The following is a 15728-nucleotide window of genomic DNA, read 5'->3' as shown; positions in this document are numbered from 1 at the left end:
AATGAATCATTTGGAAAACCTTCTCTTTTTTAGCGATTGCTCTCTTCCACCCCCATCTACAGAGTAAACGCCAAATCAATGGTACTGAGTCTTGAGGAATGTTAAAGACTCATACGGATGTACTGAGAATTGCACTGACCTCTTGGGCAATCAGGAATGTGATTCTTCGGAGTCCGCAACCCACAAGGATGTTTTTCTGCATTAAAAACCAAACAGGCAATGGAATAGTATCTAACCACAAAAAGAAATGAAGTACTGATACAAGTTTCCACATGGCTGGATCTTGAAAGCACGATGCTGACTCAAAGACTCCAGTCACAAAAGACCTCATATTGCATCATTCCAGTTACAGGAAACATCCAGAATGGGCAGATCCATAGAGACAGAAAGTAGATTCATGGTTGCCTAGGGTGGGGGGAGGGGGAGGATGTTGGATTGAGGGAAAATGGGGAATGATTGCTAATAGGTTTTCTTTTTGGAGGTAGTGTTGGTAACCAACATTCTAAAATATATTTATCATAATGATGATTACACAACTGTATGAATATACCAAAAAGCACTGAATTGTATATTTTCAATGGAGGAATAGTGTGACATGTGAATTATATTTAATAAAGGTGTTATGCTGAAATATATATGTATATACATACACACACATATACATTTTTTAACATTTCATGAAATCTTTAATAAAATTAAGTGGGGGGAGGGTGTCACCGTTCTATTAAAAAAAGACAAACTGGGAAGGCCTGGCTGGCGCATTCAGTGGAGCATGCAATTCTTGATCTTGGAGTTGTGAGTTTGAGCCCCACATTGGGTGTAGAGGTTACTTAAAAATGAAATCTTTAAAAAAAAAGATGAGTAAAAAAGTGCACACTATATGATTGCATTTATACAAAATTTGAGAACAGATGAGACTAATCTATGTTGTTAAAACTTAGGCTAGTGGTCAGTTATCTCTGGCAAGGAAGAAAGGAGAACATTCATTTTTTTATCTGAATGCTGGTTATACTTGGAAATTCCCTATGAAAATTCATCAGGCTGTACTTTTATGATTTGTACACATTTTCTGTATGTTAAACTTTAACAGGAAAGTACCCAAGAAGGGTACAAAATTATTTTTAGGTAATCCCTAAACAAAATAAATATTATTTTTTTTAAGATTTTATTTATTTATTTGACAGAGAGAGAGACAGCGAGAGAGGGAACACAAGCAGGGGGAAGGGGAGAGGGAGAAGCAGGCTTCCCGCTGAGCAGGGAGCGCGATGCGGGGTTCGATCCCAGGACCCTGGAATCATGACCTGAGCCAAAGGCAGACACTTAACGACTGAGTCACCCAGGTACCCCCAAAATAAATATTATTATATACAGTATTGTGGGGAAAGAAAAACCCAAAAGGCAAGAAAATATGGTTCTTGCTTAACTTGTCCCTACAGTAAGGAAAACTATTAGGGGAAATGAGTAGTCTTAGCCCATTTCAGAAAGACGTAAGTAGACAAACAAAAGAATACTTAATGGTACATGGGTTGCAAAGAGAACAGGATAAACCACAAAATGAAGAGGGTTTGAATATGGGTAAACCACCCTGGTTATGGGGAGCCTCAGTGATTTGTTCTCAACTAAGGGTGTGTATCAATGTGTGAGTGTGTGTGGGAACATATATGAATGTGTGTATGGGAGAATATATATGTAGGTATCTGCTTAATGCAAAAAATTTTCAATACAAGAGCAATATATAACATTAAAAGTCCTTCCCCCAGCAGGTGTATATTCTTCTAGCTCTCCTCTCTTCAGTATGTTATATATATATATATATTATATATTATATGCTTTTGTACAGAAGAACATACGTTTAATCTTTTCTAGCCCATGGATATCTTCCGGGTTGGTATTTAGAGGGCGATTTCTTCATCTGTGCTTTGGGGGTCCTCATGGCCCATACTTTCCACAGGTGAGTCTGGCATCCCTCCCACTGCTCTCTCCGGGTAAGAAACACCAACTATCTTGAGCATCATTTGATTTGGTTAAAGGGTAGGGCGAGCCCCAACAACCCAAATGTTGCCTTATCTCTGCCGTGGGATACCAAGTGTAAACCCAGTAAGGACATCAGCTATGTCAAGAAGAAACCCGCTGAAGGGAAATATGCCAATATCTTCATCCCAGGGCTGGATGGTAGGGGTGTGGGTTTTGTTTTCAGATTTGTCTGTACCTTAAACATTTTCTACAGTCAAGAACATCATTACCTTGTTGATTAATCAAGTCTAAGTAAATCACGGACAATAATGTCCCTAAGCTTTCAAGGCATTATCCGTGACTCAGCATCATTCACCCCCATCTCCTGCCTAGGAATCACGAGGCCAGGTCTTCTGAGGGATGCCAAGTCAGAGGAGGTAAGAGGTGTCCCTCCCATCTGGATAATACGGAGAATACAACCAATGTTCAGGTAAATAGATGAACAACAACTGAAAATTTCCAAGTGTTCTTCAAGTTGAGACCAACTCAGGAGAACTAACAGCCAGATAGCGTGCCTGGTAGATCGGATTAATTTAGGAGTTAGAAATCTTAGCATCCCATTTTATAGTTGGGGAAACTAAGGATCAGAGAGGTAAAGTAACCTGCCCAAGGTCACACAGTACCTTCCCACTGTTTCCACTATCTACGCTTGCCAAGCTGCTCCACATCTGTTTGCAGCGGAGGTCCTTGAGCGTACTAACAGCTGTCCCTCCTGCCAGGGTGAGAATATATGCTGGCAATGGCCACATGCTTATACAAGAAGAAGTTCTTTGCATAGATGGCGGTCAGTATAAGTGACTCTTTAAAGATTTTGAGTTTTCTGGGTTATTTCAACAAAAACATTCCTCCCAAACTATTTATTGAATGTGTCCTCGAAGTGGTATATATACTTCCTCATTTCATTTTTCATTGCACAGGCTAAGTGGTGTTCCATTGACCCTTGAACAATGTGGGGGTTAGGGGCGCCGATCCCCTGCACAGTTAAAAATCCACATATAACTTTTGACTCCCCAAGAACTTAACTATGAATATCCTACCGTTGACCAGAAACCTTACTGATAACATAAACAGTCAACACTTTTTGCATGTTATATGTATTATATACTATAGTCTTACAACAAAGTAAGCTGACAAAAAGGAAGGTTACTAAGAAAATTACAAGGAAGAGAAAATACATTTACAGCACCGTATTGTGTTTGTCGGAAAAAAATCTGGGAATGAGTGCACCTGCTTAGTTCCACCCATACTGTTCAAGGGTCAACTGTATATACTTTGTCGTTTTTTTTTTTTTTTTAAGAGATAGAGTGGCAGGGGCGGGGAGAGGCAGAAGGAGAGGGAGAGAGAGAATCTTAAGCAGGCTCCACACCCAGCCCGGAGCCCAATGCGGAGCTTGATCCCACAACCCTGAGATCATGGCCTGAGCCGAAACCAAGAGTTGGATGCTTAACCGACTGAGCCACCTGGACGCCCCTATACTTTGTCTTTTATCATTACAACACCCAGGGAGAGAGAAACACTGCGCCCATGTTATTGGGGAAAAGGCTTAAGGCTCTACCGAGTTCAGCCACTTCCGCCCGAGGTTGCGGGCTCCGAGGAGTCGCGGGGCTAGGCTGGGAAGCCAGGCCTGTACCTCTGAAGTGCACAGCAAGACTCAGGCACACGGGACACCCCTCACCACAACAGCCCCTCCCTCCTCCTTCCGTGACTCGGAACCAGAGGCAAGCCCAGCATACCTTGGACTGTACGAACATCCGGAAAATCGGCACCAGCTCCTCATCTTCCAGGTGGTCCGCGTACTGGATGGCCACATTCAGGATGTGGATTGGCTCTTCTTTGACGTTCTGGGAGGGCAAAACAAAGGCAGGTGGTAGAAGGACTCGAGGGCCCCAGCCCGCCCCCTCCTCAGCATATGACCCCTGCTCGGACACCGACCTTGCTGTCTTCCTCACAGTACAGGGAAGTATAGGCCTTGCTGAAGAGCGGGACCTCCCGGGGCACGTTGGCAAAGCAGGAGACGACTTCGTCGAAGTTCCTGGGGGTGCGGGGTGGAGAGGTAGGGCTGAGGGACTGCTGCCCCGTGACGTCGAAGGTCAAGATTGCACTCCAGGCAGACGAGAGACTTGGGTCCTCCCTCCCTGCCACCCACCACTCTCTGAGCTCATCCAACTCTGTGCAGAGCTCACTGGGGTCCTGACCAGGTCCAAGGCTCCACCGATGGGGTCTTGCCCCCAAAGGGAAGAAGGAACCTATGTGGTCTGAGATTGTGAATAAAAGAAAGTCCAGCGCTCTGGGACATCAGGTGGGCTGCCCGTCACAGAACGGGGAATCCTCACCCCACACCTCCCCGAATCAACTAAGGCTGTTGTGGAGTTAGAACAAGATAATCCAAGCACAATGCACAGCATGGAGGAACAGGTCGGGGGACAGGGCAGTAATAACAGGACTGAGTGCTGACATTTATTGAGCATGTCACTTACACCTTAACTATGCTTTATTATTATTTTTTTTTAAGCAGGCTCCACACCCAATGTGAGGCTTGAACTCACAACCCCGAGGTCAAGAGTCACACGCTCACTGACTGGGCCAGCCAGGCGCCCCTCCCCTGTTTTTAAGTAGACTTTAAATACAATATTTAATATACACTATCTCATTTAATTTTCCTGGTGGTCCTATAAAGTAGATCCTTCTCTTATCCCCATTATAAGGATGGGAAAACTAAGGCATAGAGAGGTGAAATGATTTGCTCGGAGTCTCACAGTGTAGAAGTGCACAGTTAGGTAGGCTACACAGATGAACAGGTGGGGGCCAGGGGAAGCTTGCTTAGCCCCTCTGCTTGGGGTGTTTGAGAGACTAGGGCCACTCTGGGTACCTTACGAAGTCCTCAAATCTCCTGAAGGCGACCATGGCCCCCATCCGCTGACACAGTGGGGAGAAGCCACTGTCCATGAAGAGCTCGGTGCTGTGCCTCAGCAGGTCGGGGTTGGTGACGCTGATGGGCACGGCCATCCTGCGGGGGGACCGGAAGAGGGGAATGAAGCAGCTGCTTGAAGATCGGGCCGCAAGAGCTGCTCCTGCCCTGGAAGCTTCGGTGAGCCAGACTAGCATTAGAGCCCGCCCACAGCAGGACCTAAGATGGAGGGCTGAAGGGACGGGGGTCTGGGTCTGAGGAGTCTCATCTGATTGCTCAGGACCTGGTATAGGCTAAGGGCTCTACAAGCGAGTGATGAATGAATGAGTGAATGATGCGTGCATGCATGCATGCAGACAGACAAGTTCCAGCGTCAACGTGGCCCCAGGGAAATCCAAGATCATGAACTCGGCCACAGAGAATGAACACACTTAGCACCAATTTCTCCCAGACAGCCCAGCCCCGGGTGGCTGGTGAAGGGACAGGCTTGGTTCTAAAGAGACATGCCAGGCCTCTGTTTCCCTAGTGCCTCCGCTTCCATCAAACCTGCTCCTGGGACAGGGTCAGAAATCAAAACTGGCCCCTCGGCCAGCAGCCTGTTAGAGTTTAGCTGGTCCCTGCCCCCAGGACTGGCTGCTTACCAGCAGCAAATAGAAATGGGTCCCCTGGAGCAGTGACAATTGGGCCCTGGAATCAAGCGAAGGAGGGGCTCTTTATCAGATGGGAGTACAGAAGAGAGTCAAAAGAGCAGGCCTGGGCCTGGGTGGCTCAGTTGGTTGGGCGACTGCCTTCAGCTCGGGTCATGATCCCGGGGTCCTGGGATCGAGCCCCGCATCGGGCTCCTTGCTCAGTGGGAAGCCTGCTTCTCCCTCTCCTGCTCCCCCTGCTTATGTTCCCTCTCTCGCTGTCTCTCTCTCTGTGTCAATTAAATAAATGGGTGAGATCTTAAAAAAAAAGACCAGATACTGGCAACAAACTAAAAATATTAAAAAAAAAAAAAAAAAAAAAAGAGCAGGCCTGGGGCTGCTCTCCTGAAAAGGGGATCTGCTTACAAGGTTGGCCCTTGGCTGGTGTCTGGGAGCTTGGGGAGGGCTCCCACCATTCCCTAAATGATAAGAGGCTCACTGTGCCCAAATTGTTTGTGCCGAGCGCTTGCTTTCCTTCTGGAGTCTGGGATTTGGGTGCATGCTTGGCGGACAGTGTGTACACGACCAGCTCCCCGCGAAAACCCTGGGTGCTGAGTCTCTAACCAGCTGTGGGACAGCACTGCACACGGGTCATCACAGCTCACTGCTGGGGGATGAAGGGCATCCTCTGTGACTCCCTTGTGGAGGACTCTTGGAAGCTTGCACCAGGTATCCTCTAGACTTTACCCTCCACACCCCCCACCCCCGCGCCCATGACCCTTTATCTCTCGCTGACTGTCCTTCACTTCGCTTCATATCCTTTCACTGTGACAAGTCACAGCCGTGAGCATGACACATCTTGAGGCCTGTAAATCTTCTTAGTGAATCCTCAAATGTGGCGTGCTTTTGGAGATCCCTGACCCAGGTGGGGGGTGGCCTCTGTGCCTTCCTGTTGGGTACCCCTGTACTCCCCATCCAGGCCTCACCCCTGCTCCCAGACAGCTAAATGCAGAGTAGCAACCTGGCAGGCAGCATGAGCTGAATTCAGCCCACAGATGGACTTGGGTCCCTGCAGCATTTTTAATATATTCTTACGTATTAATTACCTATTCACAGTGAAGTTGAAGAATTTCATGTTTTTTTTTTAAAAGTCTAGATGTCCTGCTTCTCTTGTGGGGGAAAAATAAGGAAAGATTTGGTCTGGCTGACCATTTTCATGGAGCTAGAACTGCAGCACCCCATGTAGGGCCACACTCTCCAGGTCCTACCTCCCGGCCGGACTCCCAGCACCTTGGGCCTGGCCCTAAGTCCTGGCTGCACCTGGCATGCAGCTCTGCTGGCCTCTGGTCTGACCTCCCCGTACTGGTCCCCTGACCCAACTCACAATGGGCCCGATCCGACAGCCAGGCCCTCCTGGGAGGTGGGACTTCACTCGTCATGGCCCTTCCTGGAGGCCCTGAAGAGTAGCGTTTGGGGGCGACGGCAGGCAGAGTCTGCTCTGAAGACACGCAGGCCCAGAGCAAGCTTCTGGTGCTCCCAGTCAACAGCCCAGCAAGGACCTGAGACGGTCAGGAAATCCCTCCAGGGTCCTCAGTGTGTGTGGGTCAAAATAGGACCCTGGGCCCATACTGAGGGTCACAACCAATAACCCAAATATGTGTATAGGTTCCTCCTAAGAAACAAGGTGTGACTGACCCACAGGCTTAGGAAAACCGCCTTCCTATCCTAACCAGGTTGAATTGCTAAGACAACAAAATCAAAGAAAGAACAGAATGCCTCCTCACGGGCAGACAGTTTCAAAAGCCCTTGCACCACACCACCCACAGTCCCCCAAATGATTCCAGGGCCACAAACACTTCGACTCCTTTTCTCTCAACTGGACAAAATATCATGTTGTTGTTTTTTTTTAAATAAGAAGAGTAAAAATAAATAACACTAAAAAAAAAAAAATAAGTGACAGATACAAAAGGAGGTGTCTCTCCATAACAAAGCAACACCCTTCTTCTTAAAAGCCACTGAAAGAAAACCATGCTTTGAAACCCCAAGAGATCCAAATATTCCCCACTTAAAGAAATCATGAATCCTGCTGCCCATATAGATACAAGATCCGATTAATTCAATGCCCAAATCATGAGGAGACCGTTCTAGCCACAAGCCAAGCCTGTGTGGGGACCCCCAGGAGAACCAGACCCAGAGGGGTGAGGAAGAGGGAAAGGGAATGCTCCAAATCCCAGGGAGACGTGTTTGCTTTAGCTGAAGGTAACACGCTCTACCTGACCAGGATGGCACTTCAGGGCCTGAAATTAGATGGCTTAAAAAAAGAGAAGGTGAGCGAGCAGAAGAGGCACCCCAGTGTGTCCCCGACTGAGAACATCGTGGGGATCCAGACGGGCCAACACACTCGCCCCAGCCGGTGGCTCCGGAGGACCCTCAGGGGCTGTGGAGGGCACTCTGACGGGAGAGGCACGTGGTTCAAATCCCTATCCCACGTAAATGAGCAGCTGGGCCCGTGCCAAGGGAAGGCCCAGGGTCCTCGTGTGTCAGATGGAGTATGGAAGCGCTTAGCATGGTGCCCGACCAACAGCATGCCATCGGGCACTAACAACACAGTGATAATCATCACAGGGGCCCCTGATGTTCACCAACAACTTTCTACATGCCAGCCACTGCCCTAAGTGCCATGTGCGTCGTATCTCATTTACTCCCCATCATGGTTTAGGAAAGCACTGTCCAATAGAACTTTTTATGGTGATGGAATGTTCTAGAACTGCAATATCCAATATGGCAGCCACAAACCGCACGTGGCTGCTGAGCCCTTTCAGTCGGCTGGTATGACTTGAGGAGCTGGATTTTTAATTGCATTTCACTCATTTTAATTTAAAGAGCCCACGTACGGGTAGTGGCTCTTATACTGGGCAGTGCAGGTGGATGAGGTAGACACTGGATGATCTCATCTTACAGATGGGAGAATGGAGATACAGGGAGATCCCACAGTGGAGGCGTGGTATCCCTGATTGTCTCCCCAGACATACTCGCTGGGTCCCTCCAGAGCCAGGACTACAGGGGTCAGAGAGGAAAGAAACACACACCACCCCGGGGTGCGTACCACTCCATACCTATTTGGGTGGGAGGAAGGCAGCATGAACTGGAATTCCACCACGCAGGTGCCATCCGGGAGCTGCCGGTGCTGCAAGCTGTTTAACTCATAGGCGATGTAGCCCCTCCGCACATAAACCTAATGAGGCAGAAGCACAGAAGACACTCTCTCAGGGCGCACTGCAGAGTGCCCACAAAACCTGACAAAACTCAGGCCGGAGGGATCCCAGAAATCATCTCTAAATGATCTCCAAGCAGTAGCAAAGAACAAGTTCGCTCACATTTTACAGTGTTCCTTTTCTTCGCCAAGGGCTAGATAGTAAATGTTTTAGGCTTTGTGGGATACCCGTCTCTATCCCAACTATTCAATTCTGTCGCTGCAGCCTGGAAGCAGCCAAGGACAATATGTAACTGAATGGGCATGGCTGGGTTTCAATAAAACTTTATTTATAAAAACAAGCAGCGGGCCAGATGTGGCCCACAGGCTATAGTCACCAAATCCTGCTCTAGAATAGCGGTGCCACCCAAGAGAAATGTAACATAGTCACATATGCAATTCTAAGTTTCAATCTTCTAGTAGTACTTCAAAAAAAAAAGGCAACAGGTGAAAATTAGTTTAATAATATGATTTCATCCCCAATACCAAATGTAATGTCATTTTGACATGTAATCAATATAAAAAAGTACCGATACAGTTGAAATTCTTTCTCCATACAAAGTCTTTGGAGCACAGCTCAACTCAGACCAGCTGCATTTCAAGTGCTCACTATCCACATGTGGCCAGTGGCTGCCAAACTGGACAGCACAATTCCAGAGGTTAGACAGTGGGAGTTTTTTAACTGAATAAGGAATATAAGAATTGTGTAGCAAGAGTTAACATAGCGGACCTAACTGCTATCCTTTAAAAGAACCTTGGCCGGCCTCTGGGAACTTGGATTTGGGAGGGTTCCCACTCTTCCCTGATAAGAATGGTTCATGGCACCTTAGCTGTACGAAGAGTGATTTTATGTTGAACGTGTGCTTTCTTTCTGGGAATTTAGAATTTTGTTACATACTAGGACCAGCCCCCAATAAAACCCCTGGGGCGCTGAGTCTCTGAGCCTCACTTCAAACATGTTGTCATGGGCGCCTGGGTGGCTCAGTCGGTTAAGCGTCTGCCTTCAGCTCAGGTCATGGTCTCAGGGTCCTGGGATCGAGTCCTGCTCCGCGGGGGGCCTGCTTCTCCCTTTCCCTCTCCCTCTGCCCCTCCCCTCCCTCGTGCTCTCTCTCTCTCAAATAAATAAGATCTTAAAAAAAAAACCCAAAAAACACATGCTGTCATAACTTCTCATTCCTTGAGGAATGAAAAGTGCCTACGGGACCATTGGAAGCTTGCACTTGGTTTCCTTTGAATGTCACCCCACACTCTTTGTCCCTCTGCTGATTGTGCTTTGCGTCCTTTTACTGTGACAAATGACAGTCACAAGCATGACCAGCTGCTGAGCCCTGTGAGTCTTCCTAGTGACTCATCGGACCTCGGGCTGGTCTTGGGACACCCACACATTTAGAGCAGGAACGAAACTCTACACATCTCAAGAGACCAAGTAAAACTGTAATGTTCACAATGCTCATCCTGAGTCATGGTGGAAAGGCTGGATTGTGTTCAATCAAGCTGCCAAACAAAGGGACAGGAGGCTCAAAGAGCTCTGGAAAATTCTCCAACAGAAAAAAAAATGGGATTTAGCACTCCAAAAAGCAAAGAAGGTGGGCTGCTGCCTTCCATGTGACATAGGTCCTGGCGCTTGGACAGTGAGCAGCAACAGCGCTCACATCAGATGCTTACTCATTTATCTCCAAATAACCCTGCGAGGCAGGCATTACTGCCCCTGCTGCGGTATGAGGATCTAAACGTCCAGAGAAGGCAGGCAACTGACCAGACGTCACATAGCTCGTAACCGTGCACAGGTTGCTCCCACTGACTGGAACCTCTTTGCTTCTTCCTCTCCACCAAGTCTGACTCGCTCTTTGAATGCCTGCTTTCATATCACTTTCTCATCCAAGTCGGAGCTGACCCTCCCGGTAAGGTTATATCCTGCTGACTGCTTCTCAGCGTGATGGCTACGTTCCCCCGAGACCCTATCGTATGTGTAACGAAGGAAATATTTAGCGTGTGTCTCTCCCCAACCAGAGAGAAGCTCCATGAGGGCAGAGACTGCGGCTGTTGCCTGCTGCATCCCCAGCTCCTGGCACACAGTGGGTCTCGAGATAGCTGAACATTGGAAAGAGTGGGGGAAAAGGCACTGATGGGCGCTACTGGGTCGCACTGCCGGAAACAGGGAGACCTGAAAAGGATTCTTTGAGTTGAAACCAGGGAGGAGGGAAAGACTGCAGGCCCGGGAGGCCCTGGGGCCGTGACATGCTCGCAAGCCCCAAACGGTCTCCATGGAGACCCAGTCAACCTTCCAGCACCAGGATGGGTGACCCACGGGGTCTACAAAGGTGGCAGAAGAGGGAGTGGGGGCCCCAGGGGACCGAGACTCCAAGATCAGAGGGTTTTGCTGCTGGTCGTTCCCCTCTCTGCCCCATCACACAGGGAGGTCACCTAAAATTGTCACCTAGGTTCCTTCCAGCTCTTGAGGTTCCCAGCAGACGAGTCTTCCAAAGGTATGTAATGCAGGGAGTCAGAGAGTTTGCACAAGGTGCCTGGGCTCTTGGTGGCTAGTATCTAGGTGTGCCCTGCCGAGATGAGGCCGGGATGGCACAGGAGGTAACAGAAAGTACCAGCAACGACTCTGGACTGAGACCTAGTGTGAATCCCGGGCCTGCCACTCCCCAGCTGTGAGACCCTGAGCGAGTCGCTCCACCTCTCTGAGCTTCGCTTCCCTTCTCTGGAAGACGGGTGTAGCAACAGCACCTACCTTGTGGAGAGAAGGACAGGATCCTGCGCTCGAGGTGCGTGGCCCAGGGTCAGGCAGCGACCAGCGGGCAGCGGATGCAAGAACTGGCATTTTCGGGACAGATACTGTTCCTGGGGCCTCCCTCTTACTTACCTCCAAGGATGCCATGCAGACGACTTTGTTAGCGTGGTAGAAGAAAGTGGGCAGGACATCAAATATGGTCGTTTCAGAGAGTATTAATTTCTAGGGGATGGGAAGGGAAGGAAGGGAAATGTGAGCAGGTTTCAACCACGGGTCAGACGAACGGAGCGGTGGGGCAGGGTGGGAAGCCCGCGGTGGTCCTATCAAGAAAATGCTGCCAGTGTCCCAGGCCCATCGATCTGAAAGCGGAAACAGTTCTGGGAGGACGGCGCCTAAGGTTCCCGTTCCAGAGGCGGAGGGGGTAGCTGGAGGCTTGCAAATGACCCAAAGTTGTGGGGTGGGGGAGCCCAAAAGATGAAGCCCTGACTCCCCCTCGGGCAGCCCCGGCCACACCGGGCTAAAGCACTGGTATCTGCCGTCGTGCCCTGAACCCAGGTGCCGGCGCACGGAGGGCATGGGAGCCCGTCTCCCGGAGGCCCCACCTGGGCCGCAGTGCGCGCTCTGTGGAAGGTGGACAGAAGGCGGCGGCCTCACCTTGAGGTTTTCTGGGCAGAACTGGTGGCCGTACATGTCGATGGCAGACAGGAAAATGGACTCCACCTGGTTGTGCCTCAGCTCATAGGACGGGAGGTGGGAGGCAATCAGGACCTGCGGTGGGGGGGGGGGGTAAGCCAACCTTCCAGGGGAGACGCCAAGGGCCGGGATGGCAGCAGAGGGGCTGTGCACCCTGAGGGACGGCAAGAGGGACGGCACCCCACGACCCTACCTGTCTGGCTCTGAGGGCCACTTTGCAATGCTCGCTTTTGCTCAGCTGAGTGAGCTCGTTGAGGATGGAGGTCAGCTCTTCCGACAGGGAAGGGTCTGGGCCACAGAGCTCATCCTTTGGGGGATAAAGACAGAATCCAAATGCCTTTCCTCCGCCAGAAGGAAACAAGCCAGCACTCACCCTCAGCTAGGGGGCTGCCGCCACCTCCTCAGCTCTCTGAGCATCCCTGGCACAGCCTGATAATCGTGCCCATGCCCTAAACACCTGCTCAGACAAAACATACAATTAAGTCTCTACCTACATCACTATTAATAACCAGCCATTATCACGCAAGCAACTCCACCCTTTACATTCACTTTCCCAAACCCTCCCACCCCTCTGAGGAGGTATGATATGATTCCCATTTTACAGATGAGGAAACTGAGGCTCAGAAGCTGTGTGCCTTGCCCCCAGGCCACTGAGCATGGGCAAAGCCGAGCCACATCCAAACCCAGGTCTATTCTGTCCTCAAGGCTTCTTAACTCTTTCCTCTATACATTGCTGCCTGACTTAAGGGGTTCACAGTTTTGGAGAAGAGGGAGGAAGGGAAATACAGCCAGGTACAAACAAAGAGTAAGGTTCACACGGGATGCTCTAGTGAGGGTGCGGTAAGTCACCCTCTGGGAGTCCCCATGGGGAGCATTCTGGAGAGGTCAAGGGCAGCTTCTTACAGGAAGGAGGATCTGGAGTTGCAGAAGTAAAGGGACAGTGGTTCCCATGAGCACCCCTCCTCCTGCTTTGGAATGAGGAACCTTTTTGCCAGAGACCAGAAGGCTCCACGCACCTGGTCTGTGCATCTCCCCCTTATGCCCTAAATGCAAGAAGGGCTTGGGAATGGCTCAGAGCAGGTGCTCCCCCATACCCCCTGAAGATAGAACAATGACTGCTGGGAATGTGAATGCTCCCGCAACACGCCCCCACCCCCACCCCTGCCCCAGCCCAGACTGTTCTCCAAGAAGTCACCAGATGGTGGGGCCAGGGGTCTTTTCTTTTACACCTGCCTCTGCATTTCCCTAATTAGAATGAGCCTGCTCTGTTTTTATGATCAGAACATTTGTATTGCATTAATATTTCACACTTGTACACAAACACACAAGCCTGTGGGTGCTGAAGAAATCACATAGATTATTCTAAACTTTCTCTCCCTCCCCCACTGTGATTTGCTTTAGAAACCGAGTCCCCTCAAAGACTCAGACAATTTCATTTCAAAGTAAATATTCAATTAACAAGTCTTTCCGGAAAGTCTCCTAAGCACCAAATATCATCAAATGCAAAGAACTCGTCATTTTCAACAAATGGAACCAAGAGAGCCAAAAGAATAATGGATCTCGCACAAACATCCCAGAAACCACACCTGGTACAACATCTTCAACCGCCTTCACTGAGAAGCCCCAAGCAAGCGTCCTAGTTCTCTGATCTGGGGGCCACCCCACCAGGCTGTCCTCTGGTGTACCTAATTTTTAGCACCTTCCTGCCCAGAAGAGAGTCAGTATGTGCACAAAGAGTAACGAACAGCAGGATAATCCACAGCTCCCACCCCTGGCCTTTGAATGGCGAGCAGATGGTAATAGATAACAGGCATACCTTGCTTTACAAACACTCAGCTGAAAAAAACTCCATCCAAAGGAGGCATTTTGCAAAGGGTTATATACTATTTTAGCAACGGCATTCCCCGCGAAGAGTGGACATCTCTTTGGGCATAAGTTCCCAATCCTGGCTGCACACTGCAATCACCTGGAAAGCCCTCCCCCCGAATTTAATTTTGAAGAATTTCAAAAACTACACAAGAATTAAAGATCAGTTGGGGCACTTGGGTGGCTCAGTCAATTGAGCATCTGACCCTTTGATTTCGGCTCAGCCCATAATCTTACGGTCCTGGGATCAAGCCCTGCATTGGGCTCCACACCCAGCGGGGAGTCTGCTTGAGGATTCTCTCTCTCTCTCTCTCCCTCTGCCCCTTCCTCATACACTCTCTCTAAATTAAATAAATAAATCCTTAAAACAAAATTAAGGATCAGTACATTGAAAACCCCTATACTGATGATCCAGATTCACCAACTGTTAAGCTTTTACTATTGTTATCACATCTGCTTTTACTCTGGTAAGCACACACACACACACACACGTGCGTGCGTGCACGCACATGTGCACATATATATTTTCTTTCTCTGAAAGTCAGTTACAGACACCATGATCCTTCCCACTAAGATTGTACCTCAACAAAAAAGATCTTCTCCTAGCTAACTAAAGAACCATTAAAACACCCAGGAAATTAAACATTAAGCTGATAATATATAATATACAGCTTACACTTGAGTTTCCCATTGGCGAAGCTTTCAAAAAGTATTAACGCCTGGCCCGCATCCCCAGAAAGCCTGATTTAACTGACCAGGGTGGGGCCTGGGCATCTGTGTTTTTAAAAAGCTCCCCTACACCTACCCCAGGAGATTCTCATGTACAGCTAGGATTAAGAGATCCTCATGTTGCCCTAGATTTCAAAATGATTCTTTATAAAAATATCAGTATTTATGAATCCATCTTGTTAGGGTGTTAAATATCCTACAGGCCCGGGCCCAAATTTGGCCCACTGCCCATTTTTTTTTTTAAAGATTTTATTTATTTGACAGAGAGAGACACAGCAAAAGAGGGAACACAAGCAGGGGGAGCAGGAGAGGGAGAAGCAGACTCCCAGCGGAGCAGGGAGCCTGATGCAGGGCTCGATCCCAGGACCCTGGGATCATGACCTGAGCCGAAGGCAGACGCTTAACGACTGAGCCACCCAGGTGCCCCTGGCCCACTGCCCATTTTTGTAAATAAAGTTTTATTGGCAAACAGCCACACTCATTCACTTATATATTATCTATGGCTTCTTTCATACTGACAGCAGAGCTGAGTTGTTGCAACACAGGCTGGGGTGGTTCTCAATACTCAAATATTTACTATCTTTACCAAAAAAAAAAAAAAAAAATCTGCCAGCCACTTCTTTCTATAAGCCAAGTCCACATCTCTCTTACTATCTGCTGATTCTACATTTTCCAAATGAGCCATCAGGAACCATATCAAGGAGAAACATCTTTAGCTATAAAGGATGCTAATTATCATCTAGTAGGAAGAGAAATAAGAGCAAAGAAATTCCATGTTTTCCAAGAAGGGAAAATAAAAATCCTACCACAAGACACAGAATCCAATTATCCCCTAGTAACTCATGACTCTGGGGGCCAGGCTGTGGGTTCAAATCCCAGCTCTGCATTTAGAAGTTGGGT

General features: G+C 48.8%; 1 protein-coding gene across 3 annotated transcripts in view; it reads right to left on the bottom strand.

The window, feature by feature from the left end:
- The window catches only part of ACACB (acetyl-CoA carboxylase beta), a 122681-nt gene that overhangs the window by 32842 nt on the left and 74111 nt on the right, over positions 1-15728 (bottom strand). For all 3 annotated transcript variants that reach the window (XM_036085976.2, XM_078060860.1, XM_078060861.1), the window contains 8 exons: positions 12427-12540; positions 12195-12308; positions 11673-11762; positions 8664-8782; positions 4883-5020; positions 3946-4045; positions 3747-3854; positions 140-196 (listed from right to left, as the gene is read on the bottom strand). In XM_036085976.2, the coding sequence (XP_035941869.2) occupies positions 140-196; positions 3747-3854; positions 3946-4045; positions 4883-5020; positions 8664-8782; positions 11673-11762; positions 12195-12308; positions 12427-12540 (840 nt within the window). The remainder of the gene's footprint in view (positions 1-139; positions 197-3746; positions 3855-3945; positions 4046-4882; positions 5021-8663; positions 8783-11672; positions 11763-12194; positions 12309-12426; positions 12541-15728) is intronic.

This window comes from Halichoerus grypus, chromosome 13, assembly GCF_964656455.1.
Source record: "Halichoerus grypus chromosome 13, mHalGry1.hap1.1, whole genome shotgun sequence".
In the NCBI taxonomy this organism is placed as follows: Eukaryota; Metazoa; Chordata; class Mammalia; order Carnivora; family Phocidae; genus Halichoerus; species Halichoerus grypus.
This window is presented reverse-complemented; position numbering and strand designations above follow the sequence as displayed.